Source organism: Hydractinia symbiolongicarpus, chromosome 1 (assembly GCF_029227915.1).
Source record: "Hydractinia symbiolongicarpus strain clone_291-10 chromosome 1, HSymV2.1, whole genome shotgun sequence".
Taxonomy (NCBI): domain Eukaryota; kingdom Metazoa; phylum Cnidaria; class Hydrozoa; order Anthoathecata; family Hydractiniidae; genus Hydractinia; species Hydractinia symbiolongicarpus.
In genome coordinates this window covers 24,767,710-24,788,580 of record NC_079875.1, presented here as the reverse complement: position 1 = coordinate 24,788,580, position 20,871 = coordinate 24,767,710, and the positions used below count along the sequence as shown (strand labels likewise).

The window sequence follows — 20,871 nt, the reverse complement described above, 5'->3', positions numbered from 1 at the left end:
GTGATCTTGATATTTGATCCAACAAAACGCGGAATGATTGATTGCATTATCGCCTCTCATGTGGAGAGCGTTTTTTTATGGTGTCAAATATGCATTATTGTTACAACATTTTTTGTTTAATTTTTCAATTTTTCCATTTTGTCAATATTAATACAATGTCAGAAATATGTCCTAACACATTTTTGACATCACCAACCCGTTCTTTATAAAAACATGCTGAGAGAGAAAAAAAACTCAAACTGGGACGCATTTAAGTAAGTTCTCCGTCGGTTAATCACCACCGCTAACAAATCAACCACGTGTTCCGTAAAACGAAGGGTATGCATTTTGATATGGTTGCTTATGACCTGCTTCGATTATTTACTATTGTAAGCAGTTTTTTTTTACCTAAGGCTATTTAGTATTCGAAACCAATTTCTTTTCTTACGTAATGGTTCAAGCTTATTTATAGCTCTTCGTGGCAGATGTTTTAATTCTGAAAGAAAGACACACAATCAGATGACAGTGTTGTTAAATCATGTTATTGCTGACATGAATAAATACGCGTGGACATCCACAAACAACACAGTCGAACGCACGCCAGTGCAACATGAGGTTGGATGATATCAGTTGTGTCGTACTTGAAGACTTCTTCGTCAAATCGCCGCCTCCAGAAAAGTTCGATCAACTCAAGTCGTGGCACAGGCGCTATTTTGCGTTAGTGCGTTTGACCCATGACAAGTTGAATAACTTAGTCAAAAAGAGTCAACAGAATATACGCGGAGAATTATTTTTGGTGTACTGGGAGCACAAAACTGACCGCGACAAAGGGAAGAAACCTCTGCGTGAGTTCTTTAAGTTCTTTTTTCTTGTCTTTGCAACAACCTTACGCTAATTTTTAAGTGTTAACTTACCAATATTAACTCGTTAGTATTAATTCGACAGTTGGCTTTGGTGCATTGTTTTCGTTATATAGCTAAAAAGTTATACATCTTTTCCTTTCAGTTCTAGCGTCGTACTTTTCTGTCTGAAATAGTGACAGCCTGAGTAATCATTTTTGTTTTGTTAGGAACAATCGCAATCTCGAAGGATGATGCGGTATACATGCGGGAACATCCATTTTTTCCTGCTCAATACCCACATGTGTTGGCTATCTATACTAAAACAAGACAGTATTATTTATGTGCGTATTCTGAGACACAAAAAAAACTTTGGTATGATTCGCTAACTTATTTACTACAACTGGATAGTGAGTTTGGAATGATACTTCCGATCACAGAAACAGAACAAAACGAGGAGGAACCGGTAAATGTAATATCAAAGTTGAGGTAATCGATACAAAAAAATTATTTTCTCTTTCTCTTCAATTTTTATTTTTAGATCTACGCCTCACTGTTGGACGTTTTGGACGATGATGAGACACGGAGTTGTTCGTCATGTGAAAGGTAAGCGAGACAATTACGTCATCACAACCTCTGATGTGAACATGATGTTACACAAAGAGAGTAAACATTTTCACAAAACATGTTTACTTGTTTACATTCCGCACATTGAACATACTTTTATCCTTTTTTGGGTTCGAAAATATAACAGCTAAAATGATATTTGCGTTTTCTATTTTTACCCGAGTTGTACACCTCTCATGGCGGACACCTAACAAAAATGTTCTCTAAAAAGAAGTGTCCAGTACATAAAGTTTTTTTTTAAAAAATTAGCTTATTTTGTTTCAAGAACCTAAGTTAAAAATATAAAAAGACAAGACAATATCCGCTGTGTCCGCTGCATGGAGGTCTAGTTATGAGAGTTTGACAGTTATTTTGTCTGTTTCAGAGAAAAGTGTCCATGGTGAGAGGTTTCACAGTTTGTCCATAAAAGTCATCATCATTTATTCTCGCAAGAATTTAGTAATAATTAATAAATGACTAGTTGTTAGCCCGTGGAAAAACCCACGGGTTCGCCCGTCCTTTTTGTACCGCATTGCGTGCGTCTCGCTACCTCCGCAGCTAAGCTGCCATTTTGCGTGACAGACAGAAAAAAAATTTTTGGCGGGAATTTAATCGCTACCTTTTAGATTAAACATGCATCGGACATCCGAAAGTTCGTGCTGGAGAGATTTTCACAGTGTTGGAAATAAAAATCGTGATTCCGGAATATCATCCATTACAAATGCTTCAAAATCATCTAATGAGGACGAAAATATGGAGAGGGAGCCTCGTTTAGAAAGGATTCACTCGTTAATAACAGACGCAGATGACTCTTCTTCGTGGTCTGAAAACGGGAATTTATACGAGCGTATGGATGAACTTGTAGTTAATAAGGCGATGCTCAAGAGCAGAGGAGAAGAGCGACGTTTTTCCGGAACAGACATTGCAACGAAAAAAAAAGAGATACTCGAAAACGAAAATCTTCGTCGATATTCTTCCCCTTTTCTAAAAATTGCAGAATCAACAGAAATGCTGGATTCCAATTTTTATGACATCCCGACGTCTCCTCGAAATCTTGCAAAATCGGTCCCCCGCAGAGGATATAAAAAAATGACTTTCTATGACATTACACTTGAGATACCTAGTAACAGCGTGGTGAAGATTACCCAGAATGAGTTGCGAGTTAAGACAAGCGAACGAGAATGGACTTTAACGAAGGGTTCAGATTTAAATTTGTTGTAATTGAAACAAGAACGAAATTGTATATTAAATTACAGAGTCAACAAAATATTGGACTGTATCAAGTGAATCAACCGTCCAATCAATTACTTCTCCATAACGGCAATATCGAATTTGCTACACATGCGCAGGCGCATAAATAAATTTTACAATGTATACACGCTTCAGAATTTTTTTTTGGGATATTTGCAAATATTTGTAATTTAAAAATATGTGTAATTTATTTACCGATTGCGGATTTTATACTATATTGTTTACTGTTTAGTATGTCTGAATTTCTTCTTGATTTTTGTTTGTGGGGTAAATCCTTACTACGAATCGGGATATTTTTATTGTACAAAGAAAAACGCTGACAACCAAAGCCATGAAAAATTATGGTCAGAAAACGCTTTCACCAGAGCACGCTACATCACAACACCCTTATGAAAATCAATTTTATGTATATCAGTTATAACTTGAATGAATTCATATAAATCCAAAAGAGAATTTAAATACTCTCGAGTTAGTAGGGGAGATTGCATCATCATTCCCCTTTGTTTTTGGCATACAACGCCCCCACCGCCAGCCCCTCCCCCCTCACATACGTTATAATAACACAATGCTACTTGAAGAAAACTTATTTGACAAATCCCTCAAAAATCTTTGTAAATTTAAGGTTACTGTAAAGGAAACCAATTTTTTTTTAGGTTTTTTGCAAAAAATTCATGACATATAGAAAAAAAAAATTCTCTTTCGAATGACATATTTTATATTCCATAAAAATATTTGGAACATCCCTTTTTTCTGGAAAAAGCCTTTTCACACTTCCATCTTCTTTCTGCATACTCAGTTCACACATTTTCATAACACCTACGAAAATCTTTAAAAACAAATATCTCATTGGTAAATTTTTGCATACATGCCTTTACGTTTGTGGTCTCTTTTTCCGAAAGCTTTCTATTGGCTCATTGAAAATTTCGGTACTGGAAAGCTGAATAAATTATGCACAAAAGGTTCCCGGATTTTTTTGTATAAATTACTGATTAGAGAATTATGTCGATAGAAAGAAAATAATATGCATTTTTTGAATGATTATATATAATTACAAATAATTTCAAAAAAAAGGTGTGTGTTTAATTCATTATATTTTCTTTTTGGAAAATTAACATCTCACGAAAATAACACCATCAAAAAAGTCTTTCATCAAACATTCAGAAACAAAAAAATAAAATAAAAAAATAAATATAAAAGTATATCGTACGATATTTTGTATATAGTGTTGAATTTGTCAATTGTAAATAGCTATACTTGAAAATGGGCGTCGTACGGCCGAAACGTCGTTAAAGAGTTGTGTTCGTTTTTAGTTCCATAAAAGTATTGATAAATTATAAGGGTTTTTCTCAGACTACTCATCAAGTGAGTTTTTTCCTTTACAGTAACCTTAAACCCTTAAGATAGGAAAGCAGCTAACGCAAAGACAAGAACTGCTCCCGAATAATTTCAATTACCCGATACAAAGAAATTTTAAAATTATTTTTTGCACCATGTTGATTTTCTGTAGTGTGGGTCGAAACGCAATGCAAAGAGAATTTTTTCTTTGATGCGACAAGAACACTTGTTAAAGCTGTGTTTGTGCAATTATTGGTGACAAATATTTGTTGTTGGGCTGCGTATTGTGAAAACAAAAATGATTTAGTAGTTTAGAGGCCGTTTTTTTTGTAAACTAGGCGACCACGTCCCCAGGCCATCGAAGACGGATCAAAAATTTATTTATAAAATTCAATCGTTATGAACATGCCCACTTTTGTTTACTTTTGTGCCTGTACAAGTTTTTTATATGAATATTAAAATTCTAACCAGGCTGGTCATTGCTCTTGCAGTTAACGCTCTCTAATTCGATATTCAAGGGGAGTTAATCGAATTAGAGAGCTTATCGAGTAGTGGGAAGTCTCTCTAATTCGTGTAGTAAGGGGTAAATGTCGAATGAGAGAGCAAAATGCAAATAATAAACGAGGCTTTTGTTTTCAACGTTCATTTCACCGATGCAGTCGCCATTTTTTATCAACTGTTTGCATCGCCTCACCCGTTTGTTTTGAAAACTTTTAGAAATCGAACGTACGAAAATTCGAAGCCTGAAATTCGTTCGAAATTCAAAACCGTATAAAAACCTTTTTGCACTGTAGAAATCGAATAAAGGAGCAAAACTCCTTCTCGGGACCTTAAATTTGTATCAAAAACGAGAGCTTATCGAATAAGAGAATGTCGAACAATGGAGCTTCGTTTGTGAGAGTTTCTTAAGGAAATTTGACAGTGACTTTTAATTTAATCGAAAACGAGAGCTTATGGAATAAAGGAGTGTCGAATTAGAGCGCGTTAACTATTTCTCTATTGTTCGGTACAATTGATGTACTGTTTTCAACTTGAAATCCCAGCCTGATATTTTTATGAAGCATATTCTGATCAGGCCGGTAGCAACCAGTGAAGTAATATTCTTGCAAATTTTTGTTTATAATGATCACAACTAACCATGGTAGCCCCGACAGCAGACACTAAAGTTTTGCGAATGAACCGTAACATAAAAGGAGACAAGAGTAGGAAAAGTGTTTGCGTTCACAAAATTTCGATACAAAGATAATTTATGCATTTTTTTACAGCTTAGGAATAAATTAATTATGTAAGCGCTGCACGGAATAACTTTTCTATACTTTCGGTGACATCAACAACGTATCTGTATCATAACAAGGAAATTGTATGTCATCAACCTGTTGATTAGGAATGTATAGCTAGCTGACACTGTCAAGGTAGGCTTTTGCCTTTTTAAATCTTTTAACTGTTGATCACTTAAAAGCCCTGTTTTTGTTTGTATCCTCAGCTTTCAAAATTAACTTTAGGATGCTTATGAAAAGTACTTTTCAGGATCAAAATATGCTTAATTTATGCTTAATGGCAAAAAGATTTATTGAAATATGCTTATGAAAAACACATGATTGGGCTCAAAATCTGCTTATTTTAAAAAAAAATATTGCATTTATATATATAAATTTTAAACACCAGTAATTACAAGCATCAAACATGAAAACTTCACAACATCTTCTTATGCCTAAAAAATGACCAAATTTAAGCTCACAGATAGCTAGAATGTATGTTCATTCTTTCATAATCTGTTTTCATGTATTTTTCTACTGTATCTACCTAGCTAGCTGGTAAAGTCAGGGAAAATTTTGAAATAGCTGTTATAGTATCAATATATAAAGGGTTGTAGAACGGGACCAATATACTCCATGATAATAAAGAGAACTTTAATCTGCTCCAATAGACAGGTTAACTTAAACTATGACTTCAAAATCTTCATCAACAACAAAAATCTCTTCCCTAGTTAGTAACTGCATTAAGTATATTGGCATTTTACTGGATTTTATCTTAGTTGTAAAACTCAGATCAATAAGGTTGCCATCAAACTCAAGAGGGCTAACGGAGCTATAGCGAAACTTCGTCACTTTGTTCCACAATATGTCCTTAAGTCTGCTACCATGCTATTTTTTGTAGTCGCATACGTCAATGAAATTTGGGGCCAACCAGGTCATCATTTCATTGACCATATTTACTGTCTTCAACATTGCACAGTGAGACTCATCTCATTTGAATAGCAACAATCCCATTTAATCTTGGCATTTTGAAATTTCCTGATTTGGTTTTTCTTTACAATCTATATCATGAGAATCTTCCTAAAGCGTTGAACTACTTAAAGAAATTTTGGGGATTGGGCTGAAATGCAGTTACCACGTTCATGCTTCGTCACATTCACAATTAAATAATGCATATCCTGAGCGACAGGATGTGCATTATTTTTTCTCTCCCAACAACTGATTTTGCAGTTTAAAAATTTTTTAAAGATTTAAGATATATATATACAAAGATTTTACCATTGTCTTAAAAAAAACTTGAAAAACTTGGAATCAAAGGAAAATTATATAACTTTGTTGAAGCTTTCCTGTCAAACTGCACCCAATCAGTCATTGTCAATGGCATGGAATCACATCCTGTTGCAGTTATTTCAGGTAGTGTGCTTGGACCACTTATCTCCATCATCCTCCTTGGAGATATAGACTCAAATGTCAGTGATAACATTGTACAGTGATTTGCTGATGATACAAGGGTTACCAAAAGCATCGACTCTCTCAGGGACATGGGCAAGTTGCAAAGTGATCTACAGAAAATTTATGAATGGGAAGAAGATGAAAACATGAAATTTAATGATCTAAAGTTAGAGATCACGTGTTATGGCACGAACGACACCCTGAAAAATTGCACATTGTATCTTTCCCCCTCTGGATCCATCATCACAGAGCGAGAGGAACTGAAACGTCTTGGTGTCATGTTATCCACCAACTGCTCCTTTCATTCCCACATATTGAAAGTAGTAAATGACATTAAAAACATGATGTCTTGAATTTTAAGAACTTTTTACACCAGAACAAAGTATCACCGTATGACCATGTGGAAATCTCTTGTTCTTCCTCTATTAGAGTATTGTTCAGTCCTATGGAGTCCACATAAAGTTGGAGAGATAGAGATGATAGAGGCATTGCAATGGTCCTATATATAAAAAATCAGAAACTTGACCAATCACAACTATTAGAAATCATTGAAGGAACTGAAACTGTATTCATTGGAGCGTAGAAGAGAAAGGTATCGACCAATCTGAAAATCCAAAACTATCATCATCCTCGGCATGGGCGGAAAGCTACCCTACTGTATGGACCGTGTGATCCATACAGTAGGGTAGCAGAGTTCAGTTTACCTATCCACATCTTCCTCAAATCCATCCGTAACATGTCTGGTTGCACACTGGACTTTTTTAAAAACAGCCTTGATAAATATCTATTCCAGATACCAGATGAACCACAACTGGTTGGATACACCACGTTAAGACGGGCTGATTCAAACTCTATTATACATATGCACACATTGGTCTAAACTAGATGTTCAATCCAATGGAGGACTGGCACAAATCTGCTAATTCTGAAGACTTTCTTCGAAAGTCTACAACAAGGTGCAACAAGGTAAGTTTTTACGAGGACTATTTCTTTCCTAAAAACAAGGACTATTTCTTTCCCAAAATCGACAGCCAACATTTTGTTCAGGTGGCGTAATCTGTAAAAAAAATACAAAAAAAGAAAAAGTAGATTTGGACGATTAGAAATAGAAAAGGTTGGTTGAAGGTGTTTTTTAGCATCTTTTTATTTGTATCAGAAAAGTCAAAAGAAAATCGTCCAAAATCTCCATTTATTTATCTAGCAAACCCATAACTATCAGCAATTACAAAAAAAGCTGAGTTATAGCTACCCTTCCTTGCTTGTGTCTTAAGTAAAGAAATTTAAGCTAGCATTGCTTCTAAACAAACTTTATTTTGAGGTGATGCTATATAATTCCAATCATTTGTTGTTCTTTGTGACGTATTGCATGAGCTATTATTACCTGACACTGACTTCTAACTTATGCAACTCATTATGAACAACGCAAATTTGTGTGTGTGTTTTTTTTTTGACTTGTATCAATTGAAGAAAGTGACACTTTCTGTTGGAATAAATAAGAAATGTAAGATTACCTTTGATAACTGAGTATAACTTCTTGTTTGACTGAACCCTGGTTTCACAATACTTTTAACTAGATCTTCAACTTTTGATATTCTCTCACTTTGTTCGCACACTGGTGTATAAATACCCGCAGTCGAGTAACTGACACTATACTCAGGCTTTTCAGGAGAGGCGTGCGATCGCCCGCACACACCTTGGCAACCGCCTAAATCGTTTCAGGCGTGTGATTATTCGCACGCCTGAAAAATAAATATTGAGTTTTTAGAATCAACTTATAAAATCCATTTTGTAGCGTGTGATGGCAGCCCTCGAAATAATATTTGGAGACTCGTTAGACAAAACGCCCAATAGATTTCCGTCTTGGTTGGACACTTTTAGATCTCAGAATTATTGAATGGTCCTCGTCCTTTTAATCCATGAAAAAGCCTATTCATAGTGAACCTGACCGTCCTAGCTAATTTACCGGCTCCTGACTTAGTTAAAATAACTACGTAGACATAAATCTCTTTTGCCTGTCCCTTTCGTCGTTGGTAACCAGGTTTTACACAAGAAATTCAACCATGCGGTTCTTAACTACTGCAGAGGTGAGCACCAACGGAGCACGGATCAAGCAAGTCTGCAAAACTGCACTTACAGGCAGAATAGACATTTTGTAATGGATTTAATTGTAGATGATTTCTTCATGTGACAAAACAATCGGAAACCATAGCAGGTCAGAATTTAATGGTTTTTTCCTTATACCTTTAAAAACGAAACCCACGTGCCGTATAGTTCTTTTTTCTGTATAAATTTTGTTAAAATGTAGCTGAACTTTCTAAATAAGTTTTATATAAGCCACGTGGATAAAGTTTTTTTTTTAATTTGAAAACAAAGCATATTTTTGCCTTTGCTTGTGATGAACTGAAAAATAAACAATAAATATAAAAATGACAGTATAGTTATGCATACTATACTATAAGGAAGTTAAGATTGAGAGAGTCGCTATATCAGTAGACGATCAATCATCGTGTTTAGGGTTTACGATTTAAAACGTCCGCCACATTTCTACCGGAAAATAAATGTGCATCAAAAATTAACCTTGGAGCCCGTATCGCCCTGTAACATCTTTTGCACGTGCATTTTACATCGCCTGCGTTACTTGATTAACATGTGCGAATCATCACACACCTACTCAAATATTCCTGAAAAAGACTGTATACTTTTACTTCATTTAAAGATAAAGATATTATCAATTTCTCCTTTCTTTCTTTTCTTGTTGATGAACTGATTTGTGATATTCCATAACAATTAATGAGTAATCGATGTCTATCAAATTGCGAAACATGTGGTTGATCTTTGAGTTGGTATGGGTAAGGATAACGATTAAAAATTCCTACATATACAAAAGATAGTGGTATGGCATCAGTTCATGCTTCAGTTAACAAGAAAGCAAGTCAACAAAATAGGTACCAAACCATTAATAACAAAATGCAAGATGTTGCAATATTTACAAGTGCAAGTCTATTGGAGCAGTTAGTATTTGGGGAGCTTACCATGTTTTAGAATGCAGAATGTAGAAACTAACTGTTGCGTCCTTTAAAGCTTTGCGAACTTCTAAATAGTGTCCTTGTATTATATCCAACCCTGCATGAAATTGGTGACCATAATAGTAAGTAAGTTAGTAAATAGTCATTTATTAGGAATAAGAAATTTACAAGACTTATTCATTTGTAAGGATAACAGCAAAAATAAAAATACGATATAAATATAATAACTAGTATTTAGGCCCATGATTATGATTTTATGCATTCTTTATCCCTAGAGCACTTCACATGTTTGAACAAAATGTTGCCCAATAAAATGAGAATACCCTGTAGATAAAATTTTCCAGGTGCATCTGCTAGGCCATACATGTTTAAAAGTTCCTAGATGTAGGTCGTAAATGCACTGTCCTTTAAAGATGCCGTCCTTGTAAGATGCTGTTTTTTATAGATTGATCTTAAGTTTCAACCATGATTGTAAGAGTCAGTTTTAAGCTTTCTTGTGAGCAAGTTGGTTAGTCTGTGTGGAAGGATTGACCTTTCTGGAAACCCCATGCACAAGGTCAAGCTTTAGTGATTTTTTTTGCTATTAACAAGTTCTCGTGTCACAACCCACTGAGTGGTTACACATTGCTGTCTTCATACACCTTTTGATCCTTCCAGCATTTGTATTTCACTGGAGATAAATTTCTGGTTATGATCTAAGGTATTTCTTGATCAGCGTAAGTCCAGCTTTCTGTGTCATGTTGAACCTTAAGAGAGGTGACATTACCATCTGGTGACAAGATATTCCAGGACTGGCTCTATTTAATATTATTTTTCTAATCTAGATAACAATTTGACAGTAATGGATTTGCCATTTTTTTAAACAACTTTTCGGATGTTATTTTTCTTTAAATGGTTATGTGATTTCTTTCATGCAGGGTGTGAAACAGTAAATGATGAAGGAGCATTGATGTCTAAATCACCAGGAAGATTTGGTGAAGATGAGCTGAGTAGATCCATACCTGATAAATCAGCACTGGACGCGTGAGGAACAATAGTGTCTTCAGGTTATTGGTGTTACTATTAGCTGGTGTGGTGTTGTTTATTTTAACATATGGCTCAGAGTCTGATTCAGATTGTTGTGTTTTATTGCTTTTGTAAGATCATCTAAAACTCTGGACGAGGAGGTGGAATCTGATATGGTTAAATTGTCTACAGTTTTCCTACAATTACTGTTTGAGTATTAAGGGGGAAAAGCAGGATCTGGCTTACGTGTAAACCAGCAAGGATATACTCTAATATATAGTTACACCTATGCTTCCGCAATACCTGCTGACCCTCTTTTAATAACAATTTTGCTAGTCTTCTCCTGTCTGATCGATGTTTGTAGTAAACTTTATCCCCTGTTTTAGGTAAACAGCGTCAGAGTAAGACCGAATGTTGTGGTTGAGAGCACAACGAATTCTTGCAGAATTTTCAGCTTTGACAAAGGCTTTCCTGGTAGCTTGAATTGCTTTTAAGTTTTCAACAAGAACTTTGCTAGAGCATTCATTAGCTAAAATGGTATTGGTCAACTTCGGGTTTTTGCCATTTTTCACTTGACGAAATCAGCTCAAAGTGCATACATGCTCACAAAATGGAATGAGCTATGCAAGATTCACAACATTTTTATAAAATACAATGCGAGGGTTTCAGAAATTATCACTTCTTCCGTAACTTTTGCAAACACATGGGAAACACGTCAAAATCAAAACAAATATGGCGAACGTCATCAATAATTGTTTAAGGGTGTTGTTCAAGCAAATATTGATGGAACACCATCAACTATTGTTTTCACAATAGTTGATAGTGTTTTGTTAGGTATCTGTAATGCAACTGACAGACGGGTGGCATGGTTGATCAAGTGCAGAATTATGATACCTTTTTCAGTTCTGTTAACAGTTTTACTGATGGTTGTCCAGCAGATTTTATTAGACTGTGTGAACTGACGATGGATCTTTTCAGCCATTTTTTCTTTATTAAGATCTTCTGTTATGGTCAAGGTTATTGATTGTGACTCTTCACCTCCTGAATTATTTGATTGATGGTGAAATGTCCTGTTGTGGTGGCTGTTACAGGGATGTTTTGTCCAAGCGCATGAGTTGTGTCATTTAAAAAATTTAAAAAATTATTAAACATGTTAACTTTTTTTATGGATAAGAGAAAGTAAAAGTTTTGGTCAACAATATCTGTATGGATTCTAATTTTTTTGTTTTAGATAGTGCCAGCACCATTTGTAGATTAAACTTTCTTTCCATCACCAAATTAATAAATGTTAGATGAAGAAGTAACATTTTTCACTAGATGGTAAACTTTCAGTGAAAATATCAAACCATTTTTTCCACATATAGTTTTAGAAGCTCCACTGTCAAGAAGCTGCAGTATTGAAAGATTTAGTTGATGAGGATGATTAAAGTCAGACTGCTATATTAATACTTCATAGTCATGTGGGGCATCTTCCTGTGCAAGTGTTAGAAAATTCTTTAGTCAGGGCATTTTGCAGCCCAGTGTTTGATAGATTAACAAGTCTTGTCGAGTTTTCAAATTTTTAAATTGCAAAATTAATCTTTTTTTTCAAACTTGATTTTTTATAGTAAATGTGCTTAAATGCAAAATGCACCTTCAAATAGAAGTCTAATAAAGCTTAAATAAGTAATTTGAATGCTGAAATTTTTATTCCCTGGTTGTATTGTGTTTTCTATTTTAATAGAAGGAGTCACTTAAAATTTAGCTTTGTTTATAAAACCATGCTTATGTAGCATGCTTTAAGCCAAGTATAAGCAAATAAGCAAATATACTTTGAATGCTGAAATTTTTATTCCCTGGTTGTATTGTGTTTTCTATTTTAATAGAAGGAGTCACTTAAAATTTAGCTTTGTTTATAAAACCATGCTTATGTAGCACGCTTTAAGCCAAGGTATAGTGTTTCTTGTTTTATGTTTGTTTCTAGCAGCATATAATTTAATCCTTGACATTATCCAATCAGACCCATTAGAATCACATACTTTTTCCAGTCTATTGAGAAAAGGAAAATGCTTGAAATATTTTTAATTCTATTATAGTAGTTTATAGTTTTAAATTCTTTTATAGTGTAGATTTTTATGCTAATAGGTTTATATATGTTTGTAATTTTGCTGTTTGATTTATTGCAGATAAATCAGAATGGCGGATGCGGAGAAAAATGAAGCTGTCAAATTTTGTTTCACTTTTCTCATAAAGAAGTGTGTCATTTATGCAGCCAGCAGTTGGTAAGTACTTTTTGTAAAACCAACTATCCTATAACAAAATATTCAGCAGGGAGGATTTTTCTATCATTTTAACACTTGATCATAAAAAAATTATGGGTAGAATAGAATAAAAGAGAAGACTTTTTCTTGTAATTTTAACATTATACTAACAAGTTAAAACAAAGTGCCCTTTACCGTTAATTTGAATTAGTAATTTACATCACTTTTTGATTCTTAAAAGCAAATAAAAACAGAAATACCTTTGAAGTTAATTTGCAACTTAAAAAGGTCAATTTAATTTTTACTGTTTTGCATTATATGCTTGTGCGAAGAGTATACAGTGTTATCATTTGAATGAATTTATGAATTTACGTTACATGAATTGAGTTATCTTTCTTTTCTACGATTGTCTTAGTATTCAGTCATTTATATAGAAGTAAAATTTTTTAATCCTGTCCTTAGGAAAATCTCAATGAATACAGTTCTTTTTATATTATCAGCCAAAAATCCAAGAAAAACAATTAAATAGAATTAATTTTGAAATAAGATTAAATAATTTTTTTAAATAATTTTAATTTGAAATCTGGTAAGTAGCATATCACAATTTATTTTCGATTTTGAGCAGATTAATAAATAAGAAAACGGATAAAAATGCAGGTTTCTGCAACACTTGGAACTCCCTTCTAATAAGAAGAGAGTTCTAAGATTTAAAAAAATTAAAAGATACAACTTCGTTAAATAAGGTAAGATTGGGAGTTTTTCAATAAATTATTTTGATAAAATGAGAATGGTAAGATAAGAATGATGGCCTAATTTAGATATCATTACATCCTTTGTGGCTTTCAATTTAGCTGGCTTGGTCAGGCTAAAAATTTTTACAAAATACACTATTGTTGTTTAGGTCGTCGCCATCTTTACAAATAACATGGAAACGTGGAGAACGCTTGAAACATTTTCCACTGGCAAGTTTTTCCCAATTATTTCTGTTTATATTTGTTGAAACATTTTTATTAATATCGTGCTAAATATTTTTTTCACAACAGCCTTTCAATGAGCGCACTGAAGAGGTGTTGACATTCGAAGATTTGACACCGCAGTCTATGTTTGTGACTCTTCACAAGGTGACTACTGTTGTTTTATCTATCTCTTCATCCAGCCACAGTACTTTGATGTTTGTATGGTCGTCTGTTTATTTTTGTAGAACAGTGGAGAGTTTGAAGGCAAGGTTTATACATTACAGTTGGAAGAAGTGGGTAACAAATTTCGAACTTTAGTTTTATTTGTCTTCATACAAAATTTATTGACGCTCGCCATTTTTTAGACTGCTGGACTGTCCTTAAAGCGTTTAGCCACTCACTCATTTAATATTGCTGATTTTGCACTTCTTGAAAGTGAAAGGTAATCTTTTTCGTAAAACTAATTTCATCAAAAAAAAAACATTAGGAAAAGATACATGAATTTTAAAACAAAAATGTATATTTTTAGCGAACTACATTGTGAAACCAAAATGATTGATTTGAAACCTCTCTCTAAAATGGTACGACAAGTCAGTCTAACCGTCGATATATCTTGTGAATACTTAAAGACAGGATTTGAAAGGTATGATCATGAAGCTCTTGAAACTTCGAATCTACAAATGTTCTTTAGCTAAATACATGTCTATCGAAACCTCGAATATATGTCCTCGTCGATTCTTTTAATCTAGCCTCGTTGAATGTTTTTACATAGCCTCGTTGAATGTTCTTAGCTAGCCTCGTTAAATGTTTAAACTAGCCTTGTTTGTTGTTTTCAACTAGCCTTGTTGAAAACATTTAACTAGCCTCGTTAAATGTTTAACTAGCCTTGTTGAGAATTCTTAACTAGCCTTGTTGAATATGTTTCACTTGCTTCATCAAATGTTTTTTTTAACTAGACTTGTTTACTTTTTTCGTAGTGATTCGGACATTGAAAGCAATTTCAGTCACATCAGTGATAGTGACGATGAAACTATTTGGCATACTGACGTACTCCAAGAAAGAGCTGTGCAGTAATATATAGACATATTCATTTTTAATTCTTCTTCTCTTCAGCCTTACTACTTTCTAACGAAAACAGTGTTATATTTCTGCAGAAGACGAACTCTAATGCTTGAAGAGTTGAAACGCGCTGACAATGCGACATTAACACGTTTTGGAAGTATGCCCTCCTCGTCAGCGCTTGGTGTTCGGAATACAAGAAAAGGTACATATGGCTTTCATATCGTTTTGTGTTGACTTATTATCGTAATATTCATGTTATAGTCCGTTCGTTCAGGAGTTATACGGCTTTTACACATAACAGGGAACCCGGCTTTTACACATAACAGGGAACCCGGCTTTTACACATAACAGGGAACCCGGCTTTTACACATAACAGTGAGTCATGAGATATGAGTTATGTGTAGGCCAAATTCCACCTTGATACAAATTTTTTTGGAGGGGGGATATATTTATTACAAGAAAGGGGTAAAAGGTTATATTTGAAATGAACAGCTCGACTTTCGTATAAAAAACAAGGATAACTCAACGCGGATGTACGATAGTAAATTGTATTGTTGTTTCTTCTTCTTGTTTCTAGATAGCACAAGAGAAACATTGGAAAAGTTGATCGTAGGAGTAAGTTATAGTTTGCAATATTTGTTTGACTGTCAGTGGTTTTGAAGTAGGTTATGTTGTTGTTGTTGTTAAAGGAAGAAGTGAAAGAAATTGTTCACCAAGTATGCGATGATGATTTTATTGTGAGAAAAAGTTTGAAAATCAAGTATGTAAGTTTAAATCAGATTGAGGAAATATCTTTTTTTTTTCTTATTTCAGATATTTTGTCACTTGTATTTGAATGTTTCAGGAGGATTGAGTTAGAGAATGAAGCATTGAGAGTTCGCAACGCGCATCTTCTCGCCATGTTGGGGACTTACAAACACGACGTGGAAATGATGCAAGCGGAAATTAGTGATCTACATTCACTGGTGCAGAATCTTCGTGTAAAGATGAACACTGTAAGTCTTCCTCCTGCTCTCCACGTTGAAGTTAGTCCTCCGATATTTATCTTTTCTTCTCTTCTGCAGAATCGTGCTGATACAAAGACAACAGAACCAGAAAGTATCGCACAACCACAGAAGGTGAATTTATGAAATAACGACACGCATGTTTCGAAACTGTTTATGTAAACCGTTTTTTTCTTCTTCTAGTTGCAAGGTTGGCTATGCAAACGTGGAGTAAAGGGAGGACCGCTGGGCCGTCGTTGGAAAAAACGATGGTTTGCTCACCATCATGATAACTGTTTGTATTACTACAAAAAACAGGATTTTCATCAACAACAGGGGTGAGTTTGCTCACCATCATAATAACTGTTTGTAATTTTCATCAACAACAGGAATATTTATCACTATGTCACGCGCATGCGCAATAAATACTGATTGATGTTGTGAGCTTTATTTGTGTGTCTAAAATGTTGAAAAATTGATTAGGTACATCGAGCTGAGTCAAGTGTTGGGAGTACAAGACGTGAGTGCACACAAACAAGACAAAAATAATGCGACATTTAATATCTTGACAGAAGAGAGGACATACGTCCTTATGGCACATGATGAACAAGAAAAATTAAGGTGTGCTGACATCAATATCGGTACATCAATACTGTGTGACAATTTCTATGACGTGACATCAATATCGGTACATCAATACTGTGTGACAATTTTATGACCTGACATGATGTCTATAAGTTGATATTAAGGTCCTATCTTGCATTATTTTGCTTGCATTAAAAGTTGATAAATTTTGCCTTTTTCAGGTGGATCAACTGTTTGGACGAATTATGCCGCACTGTTACTTCAAAAGAAAGTGAACATCACGATGAATAAATTTTATAGAGTTTAATTTTTTAACACGAAATCTTTTATTGTAATTTATTTATTTATTTTGATAAGTTTTATATTTTTATAAGCACATGTTTTATGAATAGGCATTATAAAATAAAACTGTTTTTTTATGCTGATTAATTTCTGCCGGATGATAACTCTCCACTCTCCTACTTAGAGCTAAAATTAGGATGGAATTATTTATAGATTATGTTGGTTGTCGGAATATCAATGCCAGCTGTTCTTATTTTTTATTTATGCTTTCGTATTTTATTTGCAAGCTGACATTTTCATTTAGATTAGAATTAAGAGTTACTCCTTGTGACAGCACAATGCTCAGTGACAACCCCAAGTTGCAGCGTGAACGAAGCAGAGAAGATTTAGTTCGGAAGCTTGCATCTGAGACTGGTATTGAAGAGACACTGGCGAGGGAGTACCTGGCTTCGAATAATTGGAATCTTGCCGCTGGTACGTCATCCTTCTCTCTGTATTTATTGTCAGAAATTTTCGCGGTTTCGAGAAGTTAAATTCCGAGAAATTATTAAAAGTCTTTAATCGCGAAAAAAAAAATTCAGTAAGAAAAAAAAATTAAACGATAATTAATAGTTAATAATAGTTTTTCTTATCTGATCATAATATTGCTGAAAAGTGTTTGTAATCTTTAGTGGCTATTCAACGTTTGAAATAAGAAATTTTCACCGTGAAATTATATACTTTACTTTTTTCGTTTGTTAGCAGATTTTAACTTGTGCTCATCCGCTGAAAAACAAAATCGATAAAGTTTGCTCTGCCGCAGAAATAATTTTTACGAAAATTAAAAAAATTCGCGTTCTGTTTTTCGAATTGCAAAGTTTCAAAGAACTCTCAAATTAGTCTCGGATATGAAAATAGTCATTTGAAACTTTATTTGAAATATTATTGAAATCATTTCTTTGCTGCTTGAACAGACGCCATATTGGAAATTATCAAACTCACAAAGATAAAAAAAAACAAATTTTTCTTTCCACGGAAGATAAGGTTACTTTCAGCTACATGGAATGCCAAATAAAAGAGAATTATGGTTTTCGAATTTACCTTTGAAACGTAAGTTCTGATTTTTTTAACAACAATGGCATACGCAATTTTTAAATTGTGGTTTCACTTTAGATAGCAAAACACTAGCAGTGTAAATTTTTCATTTTGCAAACTTAATTCCGCGTTCCGCCAACCATCTCTTCCCTGAAGACATATTTTAATAATGGCCACTTTAAATGAAGATTACAGCGTAGCTCTCGTTAGAAAATTGTAAGAAAAACGTTATCTACCGAGCTCTCCACTTTATGTTATAGTAAAAGGTTCAGCTAATTTCAACATGCAGATAGATTGGTGAAGGATAACTCAACAAAAAAATGGATATAAAAGTTAGAACACTTGTCCTTAAAATTCAAAGAAAAGTTTAAAAAACAAAAAAACAGAACTCCAACAACATCCAGGTTAACATGCAAAATTAATTTGTCGTCGCTGATGTTCTCAAAATCGTTCCTCTGAGCAACAACAATGATACCCTCGAACGGTTTAGACGAACACTGGCCTTTACAACATTCCTATCTCCAAAATATTAGACAATAAGAGCCTTATGTCCCAATAGAATTGGTTTTGATAAAATAACCTCCGTTTAAATTAATTGTAATATGTAGTATTATATCTCTTGTTTAGCTATCCGTGGTTACAATGATTTACTTGAAGCAGAGAAGCATCGCAGAGAGCGCAAAGTAGGAACACTCCGCCAAGTTGGTCGAGGCTTTTCAGTCTCCAACATGGAACTCGTTCAAAAAGCGCGCGAACAGCTCTCTATCGAAGAGAATGAGCGCGAAGACGGCAGCCAATTCGAGATGTTCGACGAATCGGCGAGAAAAAATTTTGTATTACCAGATATCAGTCAGTTCTCACGGGAACTGGCGAACTTTATTAAAAACGACCTCATAAGTATCAATACTTTACAAACGCTGACAAGTGCGGGTGAGTTTTGTTCTTTCTCTGCTGCAAGAGTGAAATGAGTGGTTGTTATCAGTCTTCTTTTTTTTAGATTATCTCAATTGGTGGGCGGACATTGGTGCTTGCAGAAAGTTATTTCCTCTCTCCACAGTAGGCGATGGCAATTGTCTGTTGCACGCAGCGTCACTGGGCATGTGGGGATTTCATGATCGCTTATTAACATTAAGAAAGTCCCTACACCAATTTATGTTGCACCCGTTAGCAAAAAAAGCACTGAAGCGGAGATGGAAGTACAACCTATGGCAAGAAAACTTGAAATGCGGTGAGTGTTCTTCTTGAACAGGTCAATTTAGATATATAGAAAGTTGTTGTGATTTGAGATCTTTCTTTTAGGTGGGTTGACTTATTCTCATTCTGAGTGGGAGGAGGAGTGGAACGCAGTAGTAAAGCTGACATCCGATAGACCGCGACGATTCGAAGGAGGTATGCCCAGGCGAAGGATCAGTCGACAGTTGTCGTTTAGAACGTCCGTTGAAATCGGAGGAGCTGTTCCTAATCTTCGAGAGGGGGAGAGTTTAGATAGTTTGGAATCCATTCATGTTTACGCACTGGCTAATCTACTGTGTCGTCCGATTATAATAATTGCGGAGGAGATGCTTAAAGATGGTGCAGGGAACGATGTCGTACCCATTCCTTTCGGTGGTATATACTTGCCATTAGAAAAGAACCCAGATGTGTGTTTGAAATACCCACTAGTGTTGGCGTACGATGCATCTCACTTTTCAGCTTTAGTACCTGCGGATGGTGAAATGTACAATAAGGGAGAGAAATTATCGAACAGTATACCGCTGATGAATAGACATCTTCAACTACTCCCTCTGCGTTTTTACATTGAACCAGGAAGTACATGGGATTTGGTACAAGATGACAGTGTAAAAGAGGAAATTAACGAACTTTCGTTTGAAGAAAAAGTAAATCTATTGAGACGATATCTTGATGTTGTTAAAGTACGGTTCGATAAACAAGGAGATTCGCAGCCTGAGTACGAGCGAAATAATTCAGTGAATAAAGGATTAAGTAAGATTAATGAAATGTTTGTTCACCAAGCCAAGTTGTTGGCTTGTAAATTAAACTTATCCGAACGACCTAAACAGTACAAAGAAATGATTGAGAATTACATTCAAGCAACGAAACAGCGTTTTTTAGAAGCTTCACAAGAGCAGATAAAGTGCGCCACAAAAGGTTGTAGGTACGCTGCTTCGCCAGATTATTTGGACCTATGTGTGGAATGTTACGATCGAATATACCAAACTAACAAGGTGCCACAGCTCAGGTCTTCTCCTCCTCTTGACAATGGACAAAAGCCTGTGTCCGATGCACTGGTAAATAGATCCGCCTCCTTGCACGATATTAAGGTTAACTTAGACAGCCAGGAGAATCAAGTGTCTCGTGATAGCGCGACAATAGAGAATAACATTTCTCGGGAAAGAGTTATTCCCATATCAGACATGCGCACATTTAGCGCTCTTGAGGGTAGGAGAATGGTGCGAAGTTGTCGTGTAAATGGCTGCAGATTTTATGGGAGCGAAGAAACAGAAGGTTTCTGCTCAGGTTGCTATCGCCAAATAAAATATGGCGGTAGTTAGATTGTTCTCAAGGTGCAACATGACAGTGAAAAAACTTTTTGTTGTTGTTGTTGTCATTTTAAGTTGATGAAATCACTTGTCTTTCAAGTAGCATCTTTATACTCCATGTGAAAAAATGCAAAACTCGCTTCAAACTCAGTAAAAGTTTTCCCACATTATGTTATTTCTTCACTCACGTCTTTTTTTTATAAGAAACACAATATTTCATCACTCGCAGCTGAAATTGTATTTCAACTTCCAACTTAAAAAAATATTGAAAAAATTGTAAATACACTGATCGGTTGACAGATCTATCGAAGGACATTTTGGAGTTTTACCTAAGGTTGTGAATTTAGGCTAATCTCAAAATATGTTTCTTATAAAAAAAGGTCTACATTTATAAATCGGT

The 20,871-nt window shown here is 34.8% G+C and overlaps 3 protein-coding genes across 4 annotated transcripts; all 3 read left to right on the top strand.

Moving 5' to 3' along the window:
- The first annotated feature begins 13 nt into the window (after nt 1–13).
- LOC130648027 (uncharacterized) lies at nt 14–2,917 on the top strand. Its single transcript, XM_057454049.1, has 4 exons — nt 14–824; nt 1,049–1,284; nt 1,360–1,424; nt 2,051–2,917. The coding sequence occupies exons 1-4, from the start codon at nt 590–592 to the stop codon at nt 2,643–2,645; spliced, it is 1,131 nt and encodes a 376-aa protein (XP_057310032.1). The 5' UTR covers nt 14–589; the 3' UTR covers nt 2,646–2,917.
- Nucleotides 2,918–5,298: 2,381 nt separating this feature from the next.
- LOC130647958 (uncharacterized) lies at nt 5,299–17,000 on the top strand. 2 transcript variants are annotated; one of them, XM_057453978.1, is made up of 16 exons: nt 5,299–5,422; nt 12,915–13,010; nt 13,891–13,951; nt 14,033–14,110; nt 14,191–14,238; nt 14,311–14,387; nt 14,475–14,588; nt 14,923–15,015; nt 15,100–15,209; nt 15,585–15,622; nt 15,697–15,767; nt 15,855–16,002; nt 16,072–16,125; nt 16,195–16,328; nt 16,474–16,611; nt 16,797–17,000. In XM_057453978.1, the coding sequence occupies exons 2-16, from the start codon at nt 12,925–12,927 to the stop codon at nt 16,864–16,866; spliced, it is 1,320 nt and encodes a 439-aa protein (XP_057309961.1). In that variant the 5' UTR covers nt 5,299–5,422; nt 12,915–12,924; the 3' UTR covers nt 16,867–17,000. The 2 variants fall into 2 exon arrangements, with proteins under 2 accessions (XP_057309961.1, XP_057309952.1); XM_057453969.1 differs by having other exon boundaries at nt 15,852–16,002.
- Nucleotides 16,908–20,845, top strand: LOC130647947 (OTU domain-containing protein 7A-like). Its single transcript, XM_057453960.1, has 4 exons — nt 16,908–17,331; nt 18,559–18,861; nt 18,929–19,159; nt 19,231–20,845. Exons 1-4 carry the CDS (start codon nt 17,055–17,057, stop codon nt 20,481–20,483), a joined length of 2,064 nt encoding a protein of 687 aa, XP_057309943.1. The 5' UTR covers nt 16,908–17,054; the 3' UTR covers nt 20,484–20,845.
- Nucleotides 20,846–20,871: the final 26 nt, after the last annotated feature.